Below are 15,599 nucleotides of genomic sequence, written 5' to 3'. Positions count from 1 at the left end.
ATAAACTTGTGATTGCATGTAAATAGTGTTTTTAATCATAAAACTAACGGACCGCCTTTATCACTTTCTTTACTTATAAAACTTTTATCATTGTGGCAAAATTTAATATTCTAGTTAAAGTTAAAAAAGATCAAAAAAAATTAAAAAAGTTTACCAAAAAATGGCAAACTACGTCACTTACTTTTAGATTTGCATTTAGAATTACTTTAATCCACCTTTATTTTTCTTCTTCAGTTTTAGGAAATCAATATACTGAAGGCTTCATGTTATAAGATTTTTTTAGAATATAAATAATTTGTAATACAGGCACAAATACAATACTTTTTACCCATATTTTGAAACTTCTTAAAAGGCGAATATAGTTTAGCGTAATTTAAAATAAGCCTCCAATCAGATTTTTTTTTTTTTTTTTTTTAATGTAAATTCACCTTCCAAAGGTTGAGAAGGTACTACAGAGTAGGCTACTTAATTGTAGTTCTAACACTTTCTCAACTCCATAACTCCTAAATACGAACCTTGACGAACTAGACCGCTGCGCTGAGAGACAAGTTGAGCGCGGTAATACGGGGGACGTGTATACGCCGTTTACACGTTGGCAAAGCTTACAGTATAGATCACCATGGTGTACATTTATAAGTTACTTAGTTACTTGTTTTGTGCATAAGGTTTTTTTTTAATTTAAAAAGTTTTTTAAAAGGGATACACAAATCTCTAACTTTATTTTTAGGTCTTTAATTGATCTTCAACCCCTGGTGTGTGTCAAGGTTGCTTGTGCTATTAAAGCATCGCTTGCTTGCAAAAGATTGTGTAGGGAGGAAAAAGGTTGATAAAGAATCTTTAGATTATCAACCACAGCATTTTGAACTATAATATATATTTTAGAACAAAGTATTGTTTTTTGGAAGAAGCAATATTTTATATTAACTCTAAAAACTATTTCAACTTGTTAACTTAAAATATTCACTACATTATAATAAAATCCCTTTTACACCTAAATGCTTCCTAGTTACACCTACATGCATAGTTACACCTAGTTACACCTAGTTACTCCTAGTTACACGCTCATCTTTTATTAGTCTAGGGTGACGTCTTCCATATTTATCCGCAATAGGAGTTTTTGTCAACTCTTTTCTTCCATCATACGCAGTCCCAATTATATTTTCGTTGTTACGTTTATTCGCTTCAAAAATTGTATTTTCTTTCATTACATTATTCTTAGTACTTCAAATTTTATTTGGGTTCACAGTAAGATGTAACATATTAGGAGAAGGATAATCTGCAGCATTAAAATCTTTTATTATACCATATAGATGCTGGACTGGTATTAGAAGTATTATACCTTATTGCAGCTGTAGTCACGTGAGTTACAGCCATTTTATTTCGCTTTTTATTTGTTTTGCTTTAGACTTCTCGTAACCAGTGATGCCAAATTTCGAGGGTTCCAATTTAGTATTTAATTTAAACAATTAAGTTGTCACCAGTTTAGTAAGTTCTTTGCCTAGTTCTTTTGTAACTAAATTATGTTTTCTACATTCCAACTTATATCGTATTGCAGATCTTGGAGTCTAATTGTAATTTAAAAAATTTAATTATTTATATTTTTACTTAAAACCAAAGTTACATCGAAAAAAAATTCAGTCATCAACTTTATATATGAAGAGGCTTTTGCAAAAGTATCACTATTAAATAATTTTAAAGTATTATTATCTATTTCTTCAGTTGAAAGAAAAACCGTTAAAATGTTATAAAAAAAAAATTGTTCTGGCCTGTCCTTTTTTGAACCCAACGTGTAACAGACATAAAAGATTATGTCAACTGTGTAAACATTTACATTGTATAAACATGTTATCTTTTTATAATAAATATAGTTTGTGAAAACATAGTTAAATAATTTATGTACTTAAAGCGACAAAACGTATTGCATATCTTGGAGTCTAATTGTATTTTAAAAAATTTAATCATTTATATTTTTACTTAAAACCAAAGTTACATCGAAAAAAAATTCAGTCATCAACTTCATTTAGGTCTTTGCAAAAGTATCACTATTAAATAATTTTAAAGTATTATTATCTATTTCTTCAGCTGAAAGAAAAACCAATAAAATGTTGTAAAAAAAAAAAAAATTTTTAAGGCCGTTCATTTTTTGCCAGAAATTTTAAAATTTTATATTTTTTCCTGCTTTATTAAAATTAAAATAAAAAAATTATAGTTAGAAATCCCAAACGAGGACTACAAAGTGTTTTGGACAACGCACCCTGTACCTTGGATATGGGATTAGGTGGTGGGTATTGAGGATGTATATATTAAGAAACACACATGAAAATTTGTTTTTGTAATAAATATAATTTTTCTTATTTTTTTTTTTTTTATCTTTATTTTAAACTGTTTATTAAAAAAGGTAAATCGTTTTGAGAATTAACCTTATTGATAAACCAGTTGTTAAACTAATAAAGTGAATTATTGGGGTTCAAATATTATTTTTCTCTGAAGATCTTATAAACAGATTTTATTTTCCTTTTTAATTTAATTTTTTTAAAGAACTATGCTACCAATTGATAAATAAGGAAAACCGACAAAATTATTGAACATGTCTAAAATATTCTACACAACGGTAATTGGTAAAAATACTCTTACAAACAGAAATTAAAAAAACTATACATGGTGAAAAAAAAAATATTCTTAATTTTTTATGCTCAACTTGGCAGTGACATATTACCAGTCAATAGAGAAAATTCTCTTAATGGGTGTATTGAAATCTGAGATTAGCGCAGAAAATGATTCAATTGTTAGAAAGATAATTAGAGAAGCTGAACTAGCTAATTATGCTTAGCATAATTAATTTAACATTCACAAGCAGAATGTTAGTTTAAAACCCATTAATGTGGATTCATACTCAACGTAGTTAAGAAGAGGTCCGAAGAAAAGTATCGCGTTTAGGCCCTTTCATTTTCAAAAAATGCCGTTTCATTTTGTGTGCGTTCTGATCGGTTTATTTTTTTTTAAAATCTTGAAGTTCATTGTATTATTTACAAATATTCGGTGATTTTGTTACCTACTTGTTTCAAGTTTTAGCTTAATACAATGGGGCAGAAGTTATATAAATACTGAAACATTTTTTTTTAGTAATTTATTCAAACGACTATAAAGAGATTATGGAAATAAATTGTTATGCGTGAAAATTAATGTGAAAACTTTGATTTTAACATTTTCACTGTTTATGGAAAGATAAAATATGAGGTTTTTAGCCATTTATTGAATATTTTAATAGTGTAAACAAGGAGACTTTTTACTTTGGAATAAAAGAGACATTTTCGGAATGTAAATACTTAATACATTTGTTTCAACTTAATAAACTTACTACTTAAATTAACAGCCTTCAATTCATCTTAAGCCGCAAAAAAAATAGAATGCCAGTTCAAAAAAGTATATTTTGGCGCACGGACAAACTTTTTCAAAATATTCGGCTTGAAATTTTATTTATGCAAATTTAAAACAGGATAAAAAAATATTGTTGGCAAAATCTCCGCACTTTTCATTAAATTTTTGATAGATTATTTATTTTTATTATTAAGAAGACTTAAAGTGTGTGTAAAGCTAGGCTAATCGTGACATGAGTGTTATTATATTGTTGTATTTGAGGGGCTATAACTCGTTGATGGCGGTGGTAATTTTACTAGTGATATTTGATTTGATCACTTTTTTTCTTTATAATAAAAGCCAGGTAAATATTATCAACGCATTCATTTTGGAATTTTTTTTATCAAAAAATTATCTCTATAACTACAAACATTAAAAAAAAAAAAATTGTCACAAATTTGATTGTTAAAAATGCGGTTATTTTTATTTTACAATTTTCTACAAAAACAATATAAAACCTAAAATGCAAACATCTAAACTATCGTCAAAGTGACATTCTTCTGATTCATTATTTTATCTACAACCTGGTCCTTCAAGCGATTGTTCTTAACTAAGTAGAAGCTTTTACTCATCAAGGTCATAATCGTCGTCAACGCGCTCCATTCGACTTCGAGAACGGGATGAAGCCTTTGATCCATAACTATAGAAAAAAAAAAGAACGAACAAAATTAGCAATTATAATTTTATTTAAGTGGGCCGATTTCATAAGTAAAAATTGTCTCCAGGAGATTGTAAAAATGTTAATTAATATTGAATGATGGTATTGCATAATAGATGTATTACAAATACAGATATTATCAGATTATATTGCATGATATTGACTTTTTTTGCGTGTGTGGGTAAAATACAAGCGGATTTTAAAAAGCAGAGAAGACGAAAAAACAAAATGCTTTAAAAAAATTTTACATACGCATCTTTTCTAACTAATTCCTTTTTAAATTGATCCAATTGTTCTTCCTTTTCCTCAACATCACACTGTAAAGCAAGCTTGGCCTGTGTAAGACGCGTAATTGTATCAGCTTGTTCTGCATTTTCTCGTCTCAAGTTCTCAAATTTTTTTAGAACCTTTTCTAACTAAAAGCAACAGAAAAACTTATCAAATATTTCATAATTTTTTTAATTACATTTTTCATATTATCATCTTATATCTTTTTATATCTAATTATTCAAATTAAAATACTTTTTTCAGATTTATAGCGAAATAAAAAAAAGTACACTTAAATATATGGTTTTTAGGTAAATAAAACAAAAACACAGCTTCGAACATACAAAAAAATTAAGAAAAAGTGAGTTGAAATTTAGAAAAAATGAGTATAATAACATAAAAAAACACAATATATATATATATATATATATATATATATATATATATATATATATATATATATATATATATATATATATATATACAAACCTGGTTTTTAGCAGCATCCTCGCCATCCTTTGCTTCCAACAAGTCTGCTTCAACATCTCCGAGATCTTTTTCTGTCTTTTTAAGCTGCTTGACTAAACTCTCTCTTTCCTTGACTTCACTCTCTAAAGCCAATTCTAATTTAGCCATTCTTTGCTCTAAAGTAACTGCGTTTTCTCGTAGCTGTGCAAAAAGTAAAAAAAATGATTGTTATGCTTTTCAGACTAATAAAAACGGTGCATGCAAAAAAAAAAAAACAGAATTTTCCTCCAAAAATTTAATTTTAAAGTTTTGGGTATCTATAGAAAACTTATGATGTATAGATTTCAATGGTAAAATAAAAAATAATATTTAAACATAGTTCTAAATAGGAAACAAAAAAGTACAGATTATTCAATTTTTGGTGCCCAAGTAGGTTGCCAAGGCCCTTGGAGTTCACAGAAACACTGTTCTCAGAAAAAAAGGTTGATCGAGTGTGGAAATGTTGAACAGAAAAAAGGAAGTGGAAGACCATATTCAAAACAAACTCTTTCAGTTGTAAAGGCTGTTAAGTCCAGGCTAACCAGGAACCCAGTACGGTCAATGCAACACTTTAAACATACTTGCAAACTCCAAGAACAATTCAAACACATCCTAGTCAGGTCATGGTTTTTTCCATCATTGCCTCTGGTGGCTAAAGAAATACCTTCTTTGTTTGTGAAAAACAGAACACAAGTGCTTATAGAAACATTCTGGAGAGTCATGTTAAGTCTTAGATAGAGGTAACCTATAATAAAAACACAAAAGTACTGTACCACACTGCTAAAAAGACACAGGCCTGGTCTATAGGAAAAACTGGTGTTCTACTAACTCTTCAGATATTAATTCTCTGGATAGTGTGAATTCAGTGTGATGCTTCAGCCAAATGCTTTTACAAAATTCCATTCAAGGATACCATCCCAACCACTGATTACATTCAGAAGATATGCCCTGGATCCAGAGGTCGAATTTTAAAAAATTATTCAAAAAAAAAACAGCAAAAATGGTTAGGAGACTGCTTCCAGTTGCTTCTGCCTCCCAACTGGCTGTGGCTGCCAAATTGGAGGCAGAATATTTTCCTTTTGCCAGCAGAAGTAATGAAAAATATTTTCACACTTGTTTTCAAGTTTGACAACCAATTTAAATACAAATTAGGGGCAAATATTAAAAATTCGACATCAAAGTTGTATTTTATATAATTTATTATCTGAAATAATTCTAATTTTTTTTTCTAAAACTATTTAATAAGTTAGTAGTTTAATACTCAAAACAAAAGTTGGAAATTTTACTTCCATTGGCGAATAAACCATTTCTAAAAAGAAATTTATAATATGTAAAAGAAATTTATTTTTTTGAACAAATTGACATTCTAAATTTTTTATTAAAAAATTTATTTTATTATTTACAGTAATGTTACATTCTTTTTTTTAATAATCAGATATTGTAAAAGTTATTAAAAAAATAGTTATGACAAGTTATGATAAATTAAAATGTTTAAAACATTTAAAAGTTACACTTTTAAGAGTTTAAAAATTTTAGTTCAAAAGTTGAAAATGTTTAAAAGTTTAAAAAATTTCAAATTGAGTTTAAAAAATTTTAAAAGGTATTTAAATGTTTTAATTATTTTAGCTAACTTTTTTTTTTTTGTATGTTTCCAACCTATAAAATGCCTGCAGGCATATTTATATATACACTCTTAGTCGATATATCCCTATTTATGACAGTTAATGTATGCACTATACACTGCAATTGTGGTTATATGTCTTACGTCTTAGATAGCACCTATTTTTTGTCTTGCACTGTGTCAAAGTGTGGCAAGACCATACAAAAGATTTCTCAATTTTTAAAAGCCTAAAAATGTTAGAGTGTGCATTTAGGCACTTAATCTATTAAACTTGAAAATATAAAAACAATAATTATAATTTTTAATAAACAACAATTTTAGGTAAAATGGCAATGCCTCATTAGGTAGATTTTGTGAAATCCAAGGAGCTACAAAATAATTTTATTTAATGTTAATGCAGCCATTCGAAATGTAGGGAAATTTTACTTGTTGAAAGTTAGTTGTTTTTATTGTTCACTTTTTTTAAAATTTTGACCCTCTCATTTATTAAGATCCCCCATTAATTTGCGAAGTGTGAGTATCAATTTATCCCTTATGTTTTGAACTAAATAGCTTAGACCATCATCAAAATTATGCTAATATAAGAGCCATTTCAATCATATTGAAAACTGAAAAAAGATCCAAAGTCGATAAAGGTGATTCTGTTATTTTCTTAAAATTTTCATTAAAAGTAGTCTCCAACTGTTGTCTTATTCTGTTTTACCTGTTTAAAAATGCTGTGGATTGTTTTATTTTTAGAAATCTATAATATTCCAACTCTCAGAAAGTAAACCTTTGTAAACAAGATCTCAGAAAACAGGTTATTTTTAAAAAATCTTAATACTTGTTGTGAATGACGCCTTCTGTAATTGATAAAGTTTGTATAATAATGTTGTTGATATATATATATTATATATATATATATATATATATATATATATATATATATATATATATATATATATATACATATACATATATATATATATATATATATATAATATATATATATATATATATATATATATATATATATATATATATATATATATAACAATATTGTCATTATGCCATATTATTATCATATTGTCATATTATTATCAGTTAAGATAATTTAAAAAAGTTTAAAATCTTACGCACTTATAATTGTATGTAGTTGTGAATATCACACAGTTTGTAAACGGTTTATCAAAATAAAAAGTATTGAGTCAACACTTTTAAACATTTTAAAGATGTGGTTGGAGTCAACCTGATTACAAAGATCTTTTTTTGTGATCAGGTTATATTTTGCCAATACTTATTGAGTCAGTAGCGTTGACAAGATACAACATGGCAGCAAAAGCTACATGGCAATAAAATTTTAATACAGGATTTTTTCTAATGAATAAAAATTTAATTTAAAATTTTTTACTGGGAAGCAAAAATTTATCATTAGTAAAAAACATAGTTTTTTACTAAAAATAAATTTTCAAAAAAAAATTTAACTTTACAAAAATTAAACTTTTTTTTAAAAAAACAAAAATTTTGCAAGAAAATTGAAAATGAAAACCTACGTTAGAGATTTTATTTTTGGAAAAAAATTAAGTCAATGCCAAAATAAAAATAATTTTTAATGAATATTAAAAAATGTTGCATTTTTAAATTATTTTTACAATACCTAATGATTAAAGAATTCAATGCTATAGTCCTAAAATAAAAGCATGATGGACAGGCAACAAAATATCAAATTTTGATCATAAACTGACAATTTAATTATTTAAAATAAACTTTTTTTTCAAAATAATTCTGTTTGCCTAAGGCATGGAAATAAAATTTCCAATTTTTAACATTTCTTTTGAATATGAAGCTACTAATTTGTTTGATAGTTTTATTGGATTTTATCTTATTTTGTTTGAATTTATTTAATTTTACTCGATTTCATTGGAATTTTTACTCTAAAGTAGAATTTTAATTAAATAGTTAAAAGTTTGGCAGTAAATCAAAATAACTGCAACTTTGATTTTTAATATTTTTTCCTAATTAATATTTAAATTGCTCTTTAATTTGAAACAAATGTGAAAATGTTTTTTATTACTTCCACCAACCAGAGGCAAAAATTCTGCTTCCAATTTGGCGAACACAGTCAGCTGAGAGAGATATTATTGGAGACTAGGAACCATTTTCTCCTAATTTTCTTCTGGAGGTCAATGGCTTTCGCCTCCCTACTGACGTAGAAGCCAGAACATTTCATTGGGAGGCAGCCACCTGTTAGCAACTTATTTTTCTGCATAAGACAACATTTTTTTTTTGTTCAGCTTTTTAGTAGTTGCTTATGTTTCAGAGTTTAGGGTTAGAAAAAAAATTGATTTTTAATTGAAGTAACCTCTCTGAAGTCTAAGGGAGGTGAATTAAATTTAAAAAAAATTGATTAGCTTTTGTGAATGTAGTAACGTCTCTGGAGTCTAAGGGAGATAAATTAAATTTTAAAAAATTAATTAGCTTCTGTGAATGTAGTAACAACTCTGAAGTCTATGGGAGATAAATTAATTTAAAAAAAATTGATAAGCTTCTGTGAATGTAGTAACATCTCTGGAGTCTAAGGGAGATGAATTAAATTAAAAAAAAATTGATTAGCTTTCTTGAATGAAGTAACCTCTCTGAAGTCTTAAAGAGATAAATTAAACTTACAAAAAACCATAAACACGTTAAATTAAAAAGAAAACTAAATATAAAACATTGTACAAAAAAGAAAAGTCTAAAATGAAAAGAAATTTTTGTTAGTAGAAAAAAAGCTATAGAAACTCATAACAATGCTTGGTAGGCAAACAAAAATTAAAAGTAAAAATGCTGAAAACGTATTTTTGCAGTTGTTTGCTGTTGTATTTTTGAAGTTGTTTGCTGATTTATAAGTTATAAGAATTGGTACAAAAAAGTTCAAACTATGTGCTTGTTTAATAAGGTTTTAAATCACTGCACATCTGAACAATTGGTTTATATATTAATTATTATTTTTTATACTCAAGTAGCAAAACACATTTAACCCATTTTAAAATGTGCATGTTAAAGCAGATAGATCAGCAGATCTTATAGAAAATATTGGAATTTTGAATCCAATATGGAAAATATTAAAATAATGAATTCAAATTTATTTTCAAGGGATTGAAACTAAAATCCATTTTAAACACTCCATATCTAAAAAAAATGGCTTATTATTTGGGTGATTTTTCTGATATCCAAGTAGAAGAACGCATTTATTTGTCTTCCTTAGATATTACTACTTTTCTTGGGACTTGACTACTATTAATGAAATTCATGTAAATCAATTCAAAAATCATATAACAATGAATTACATTTGTTATAAACAAAGTACTCTTTCCATAATTTTGACTCTTTAACAGTAGAAAGTAACTTTACATTAAATGTATAAAACTAAATAAAAAATAACAAAATGAAGTCAAAATAAAAAAAAAAAAAATAAAACTAAAATAAATAAGAAAAAGATATCAGATGAATGGATGATGCATAGATATTTGTCTAGAAAAAACTTTTTTTAGACTTTCTCTATTTTTTTTAACAATACCTCCAATACTCTAGTTGAAACATAAGACTTCAATAAAAATAAAATAGAATATAACTTTTAAATACTGTGCACTGTACATATAATGCAGTGGTGTGAAAAATATTAGAACCATCTACAAGTTTTTCTCAATATAAAGAATGTGTGTTCAGCCTTCTGAAAAAGATAAAAGTAAAAAAACTTACTTTTAGGAAGTACAAAAAAATTTGAGATCTTACCCAGTTTATTAAAGGTTTATCAATTTTAGGGCATGTTTGCATGATTTCAACACTTTTTAAAAAATATGCATTTATTATCATTTGGATGCTTTAGTTTTAATGGCAGAACATATAAACTATTCAAAATGCAAATAAAAATTTCATGACTTAAATAAAAAGAAAATAACACTGACGATGATCAAAAAATAATAACAACAACAACAACAACAAGATATAAAAAATAAAATAGTTATAAAAATAATTATAAAAAATAATTATAATAACATAAAATATAAAAGTAATAACAGTAAAACAATAGTTTAACTAAATGCTTATTTTTCCTTTATTTTAAAAAAACTTCCTAAAAAGATTTTTTCTGTTTTAAATAGTTGAAATAAATTTTAAATTATTTTTTGATAGTTTTCTTGGATTTTCCTTGTATAAATATTGAAACAAAAATTATTTTTAATTTTCTAAATAAAAAGTATGAACCTTTTCGCGATAAGTTGAATCAAGAAGTGCTTTGCTTGTTTCTAATTCTTTATTAACTTGCTCTAATCGACTTTTAGCTGCTTCAGTTTCTTTAACAAGAGCTTTTTGTTCTGCAAGCTTGCTGGTGGCTGTTTCTAGATCTTTAGTTAATTTTCTAATCTGAAATAAAAATTGATTGATTATTATTAAACATTAAATAATTTAAATAACAATCAGTTAAAATTATTGCCTATAACTGATTGATGATTACAATTAATTATTAATGATGACTTAAAGATGGCAAATAAAAAAAAGGTAGCAAAGAAAAATAAGAAACATACATATTGCTCATTATCATTATTGATAGATTTTTCTTCTGACAGCTCATCCTGCAATTCTGATAAACGAGCCTCAAAATTCTTTTTCTCTGCAGTAATTGCTGACTGATACTGATTTTTCAATGTATTCATTTCACTTCTGACTTCTTTTAATTCTTCTTCAACCTTTGAAATTTGTAAAACTGTAGTTATAACAATAATCTCACACTTATCTCATATATATATATATATATATATATATATATATATATATATATATATATATATATATATATATATATATATATATATATATATATATATATATATATTTATATATATATATATATATATATATATATATTTATATTTATATTTATATTTATATATATATATATATATATATATATATATATATATATATATATATATATATATATATATATATATATAACACACACACACACACACACACACACACACACACATATATATATATATATATATATATATATATATATATATATATATATATATATATATATATATATATATATATATATATATATATACACACACACACACATATATATATATATATATCAGAGGTGTACACTGGATTTTTAAATGTTTGAGTTTTGGCACTTATAGGCATTGTGCAAACTCCAAGCCTTTGTATATTCATGCTTATGTCAAATGAGAATGTTTTGCAAAGAATTGCAGTGATAGGAGCTTGTGGACAAATGAACCTTAATTTTTGGACCTACCTAGCCCTTAACCTGGGAGCAAAAAGTTTGTAAAACATTTTCTTTAGTATTTTTATCTAAATTTATATTCATCAATAAATTTGAAATTTCATGCAACAATCTCATAGTGTTCAGCAAAGTTTACAGCCCCCTTAAATTGAGGGAGGTTAAAACTTTATACAGTCATAATTTTCGAAAAATTATTCACAAAGAAGAAAAGAAACTAACTTTTATAATAACATATAGAGGTGGTTTTATAAATCAAAATATATTTTACAACAACTTTTTCACATTGTTGTTTTATTAAAATGATTAAACATATAATATTATATTTATATTATATTATATACATATACATTTTTATATTAACATTTATTTAATTAACAGCTAATTTATTAATATAAAAATAATGATATAAAAAATAAAAATAAAAACTTTCGGATGGATTTCTTTTTGAAATACAATCCTACCTATCTGCTTTTTTATAACTGAAATAAAAACAAATCTTTTTACTATCTTTGGGTAGGCTATTCATAGTATATGTTGTCATTTACTCTTGCCAAAGCCTGAAACAGTTAGGGTACCTAAGTTAACATATAAATAGGTGAAATACCAAAGATCATTAAAAAAAGATCTTAGCTTTCAAAGAAATCCTTACTTTAAACATGTTTAAACAGGAGAAATAATAATAAATGAGACAAAGGTTCAGTTTTAATTACTTGAAAAAAATTTGGGCAAGACTATCAAGGAAGGAGGCCTGCGTAGCTGGCCAAGTCTATTTAAGACAGGCTATTCTAAGTTTGTGCATTCATTTATTCCTTCCAAAACCTGTATAAAATGAAACAAAACTTACAGCTCTTTTTTGACGTTCAAGATTCTGTACTTGCTCTACCAATGTCGAATTTTCTGCTTCAACACTTTTTATTTTCTTGTCATTTTCTAATGATTTTTTAAGTAAGCTATTTTTCACGTCATTCATTTCAGCAAGCTCAGCTTGCACTTCTTTTAACTGACTCAATTGACTCTACAAAATATATAGTTACATGTTAAAAAAAAATGATTTCAAGTGAAATTAGTTTAAAATAATTAAAATGGATATATAAGTAAATATAAAATTTAAGTTTTTAAGCCTTATGTTGCAAACAGAAAAAGTAAAACAATGGCAAACTGCAGTTAAAGGATAGTAAAATTAACTAAAAAATAATTATAAAACACATCATTAAAATTAAAACTAATAATCATACAAATACTAATTTAAAATATCAGAAATAATTTTTTTAATTTTTAGAACAATTTAATTTATATAAGTTCGCAAAAATAACCAAAAGAATTATTATATATACATATATATATATGTTTAATATATATATATATATATATATATATATATATATATATATATATATATATATATATATATTATATATATATATATATATATATATATATTTTAAACATCTTCGCTTCCAACAAGGCTGCAAGCAGCCACTAATTAAAGTTGGAAGTTACTGAAAGAAAAAAGATGAAGATTGTAGAGCAAGATAACAATTGACGGATAACTTAAAGGATTGCAAATTATATGAATCAGGAAAACAAGATAAAGGAAGCGAATTCCAAAGAGCTGATGTTTGAGGAAAAAAACTAGACGAATAAGCGTTTTTGGAGCACTTAGGAACAGTCACAGAAAAAGGATGAGACTTAATTGAATGACAAGCAACACGAGAATGAATTTTAGTAGATGGCACAAGAGATGCTAGCTCTTTAGAGCAGTGCCCATTATAGTATATGTAGAAAAGAGAAAGAGAAGCAACATTACGACGATGTGATAATGGTTGGAGGTTGGCTGCAAGAGCAGGTCCAACTATGTTTACATTGCGTTTTTGCACCTTGTCTAAAAGAGAAAGGGCATCATTAGAAGAACCGCCCTAGATATGGCAACAGTATTCCATACAAGGCCGGATTTGAGATTTATAGAGAATAGAATCCGAAGTAAGAAAGTGACGAGCTCGATAAAGAGATGCAACCTTAGCAGATGCTAATTTTGCAACTGATTTGATATATGGTTTCCAAGAAAGATTGGAAGTAAGAGTTAATCCTAGAAGATGAAGAGTAGATGATTCATCGAGTACATCACCGTTCATAAATATAGGAAGATCTAAGTTATTGCGATAACGATTGGCTGAAAAAAATTGAGTTTTATCTGATTTAAAGTTCACCAGCCACTGTGAGCCCCATGGTGTAGCAGAAGTGAGATCTTTTTCAAGCTCAAATGCCCTCTCTAAGCAATCAGAGATTGTTGGCTTCTTATCGCGACAAGAATAAATGGTAGTATCATCAGCAAACAATGCCATCTTAGATGTAAGAATATCTGGAAGATCGTTAATGTAAATTAAAAAGAGTATAGGGCCAAGGATAGAACCTTGAGGAACCCCTGAAGTTACAGAATAAGAAGAAGAGTGCTGTCCATCGAGGACAACTTTTATACTACAATTGGAAAGGAAGGATTCAATAATCTTAAAGATGTTGCCAGATACACCATAAGAAGAAAGCTTATGGAGAAGACCAGCACCAAACTTTATCAAAAGCTTTTGAAATGTCAAGAGCGATGGCCTTAACCTCTCCACCTTTATCTAATGCACAATAAAACCTATCAGTTATTACTGTTAGCAAATCAGCTGTAGAACAAGAAGATCAAAATCCATATTGATGGTCAGAAAGTAAGTTATTAGATTGAAGATGAGAAATTAAGTGTTTGTTAATTAAAGATTCAAAAACCTTGCTTATGATAGGAAGAAGACTTATGGAACGATAGTAATATATATATATATATATATATATATATATATATATATATATATATATATATATATATATATATATATATATATATATAAAATATGCTTTGCTTCTAACTTAACTGTATTGCTCACAAAGATAAATACAATAAAAATTGTTTTTATTGTATTTATTGAGGTTGTCCACTGCTATATGGTGTATCAAATAACAGTGTATACAACTGCATGTTAACAGTAAAAATATATACAAATGAGTTCAATTGAAAAACAACAGAAGCTATCTTTAATGAAACCATAGAGCTATTAAAACAAGTAGTTAACAAAATAACAAAAAGTTCAACAAAACACTATAAAAATAAAGTCATCAAAATAGTCAACACAACATTAATGGTAAACAATATAAATAAATAGTGTTATTAAAATCAAACAAACTCAATCAAACAAGTATATAGACGAAACAAAATTTAATAAACTTAATAAGTATGGCGAGTGATAAATCGATCAGTGATAAATCAATCTGCATATATTGAACACATAATAATGATGTCAGAGTTTTAGAACAAGTAATTAACTTTGATTCCTTGTTCTAGAATTTTGATTCAGCAGAGCAGAGCTTGTCACACTTGGCTGCTCATCTATTCTAAACCATGACAATATAAATTTCAGCCACACAACATACAAAGTATTTGACTGATGCAGGTGTAGCAACAGTTGCGCATATACAAAACAAACTGATTGATATAAAATTTCAGCAACGTTTTTAAGAAAACTTTCCTTCACAAATGGTAAATTTCCACACCAACAGTAGAAATAGAGAAGAAAGACTGTCAAGCACACTGGACTTAATAGTCACTGATGAACCTGACCCAATGTTGACCTAAATGATGACAACTATACTTGACCACACACTCACACGGAAAACCCATTGCTTACTCATTAGTTCATTTGCTACAAAATTCCTCTAATTAAAAAGTATAGGTTTATGATTAGGTTTATAATTGTGATTACAACCAACAACCACAGTAAATGCAGAAAACACTTAAGTCATCTCTTAAATGTTAAACACAT

At 26.6% G+C, this 15,599-nt stretch overlaps 1 protein-coding gene across 2 annotated transcripts in view; it reads right to left on the bottom strand.

Moving 5' to 3' along the window:
* Positions 1-3,743: 3,743 nt before the first annotated feature.
* Positions 3,744-15,599, bottom strand: part of LOC100205311 (myosin heavy chain, embryonic smooth muscle isoform) — a 56,215-nt gene continuing 44,359 nt past the window's right edge. For both annotated transcript variants that reach the window (XM_065803887.1, XM_065803888.1), the window contains 6 exons: positions 12,590-12,760; positions 11,015-11,176; positions 10,695-10,853; positions 4,832-5,011; positions 4,328-4,491; positions 3,744-4,057 (listed from right to left, as the gene is read on the bottom strand). In XM_065803887.1, the coding sequence (XP_065659959.1) occupies positions 3,982-4,057; positions 4,328-4,491; positions 4,832-5,011; positions 10,695-10,853; positions 11,015-11,176; positions 12,590-12,760 (912 nt within the window). In that variant the 3' untranslated portion in view covers positions 3,744-3,981. The remainder of the gene's footprint in view (positions 4,058-4,327; positions 4,492-4,831; positions 5,012-10,694; positions 10,854-11,014; positions 11,177-12,589; positions 12,761-15,599) is intronic.

Source organism: Hydra vulgaris, chromosome 08 (assembly GCF_038396675.1).
Source record: "Hydra vulgaris chromosome 08, alternate assembly HydraT2T_AEP".
NCBI classification, from domain to species: domain Eukaryota; kingdom Metazoa; phylum Cnidaria; class Hydrozoa; order Anthoathecata; family Hydridae; genus Hydra; species Hydra vulgaris.
The sequence above is the reverse complement of the archived record's forward strand: the minus strand, read 5'-3'. Positions and strand labels throughout refer to the sequence as shown.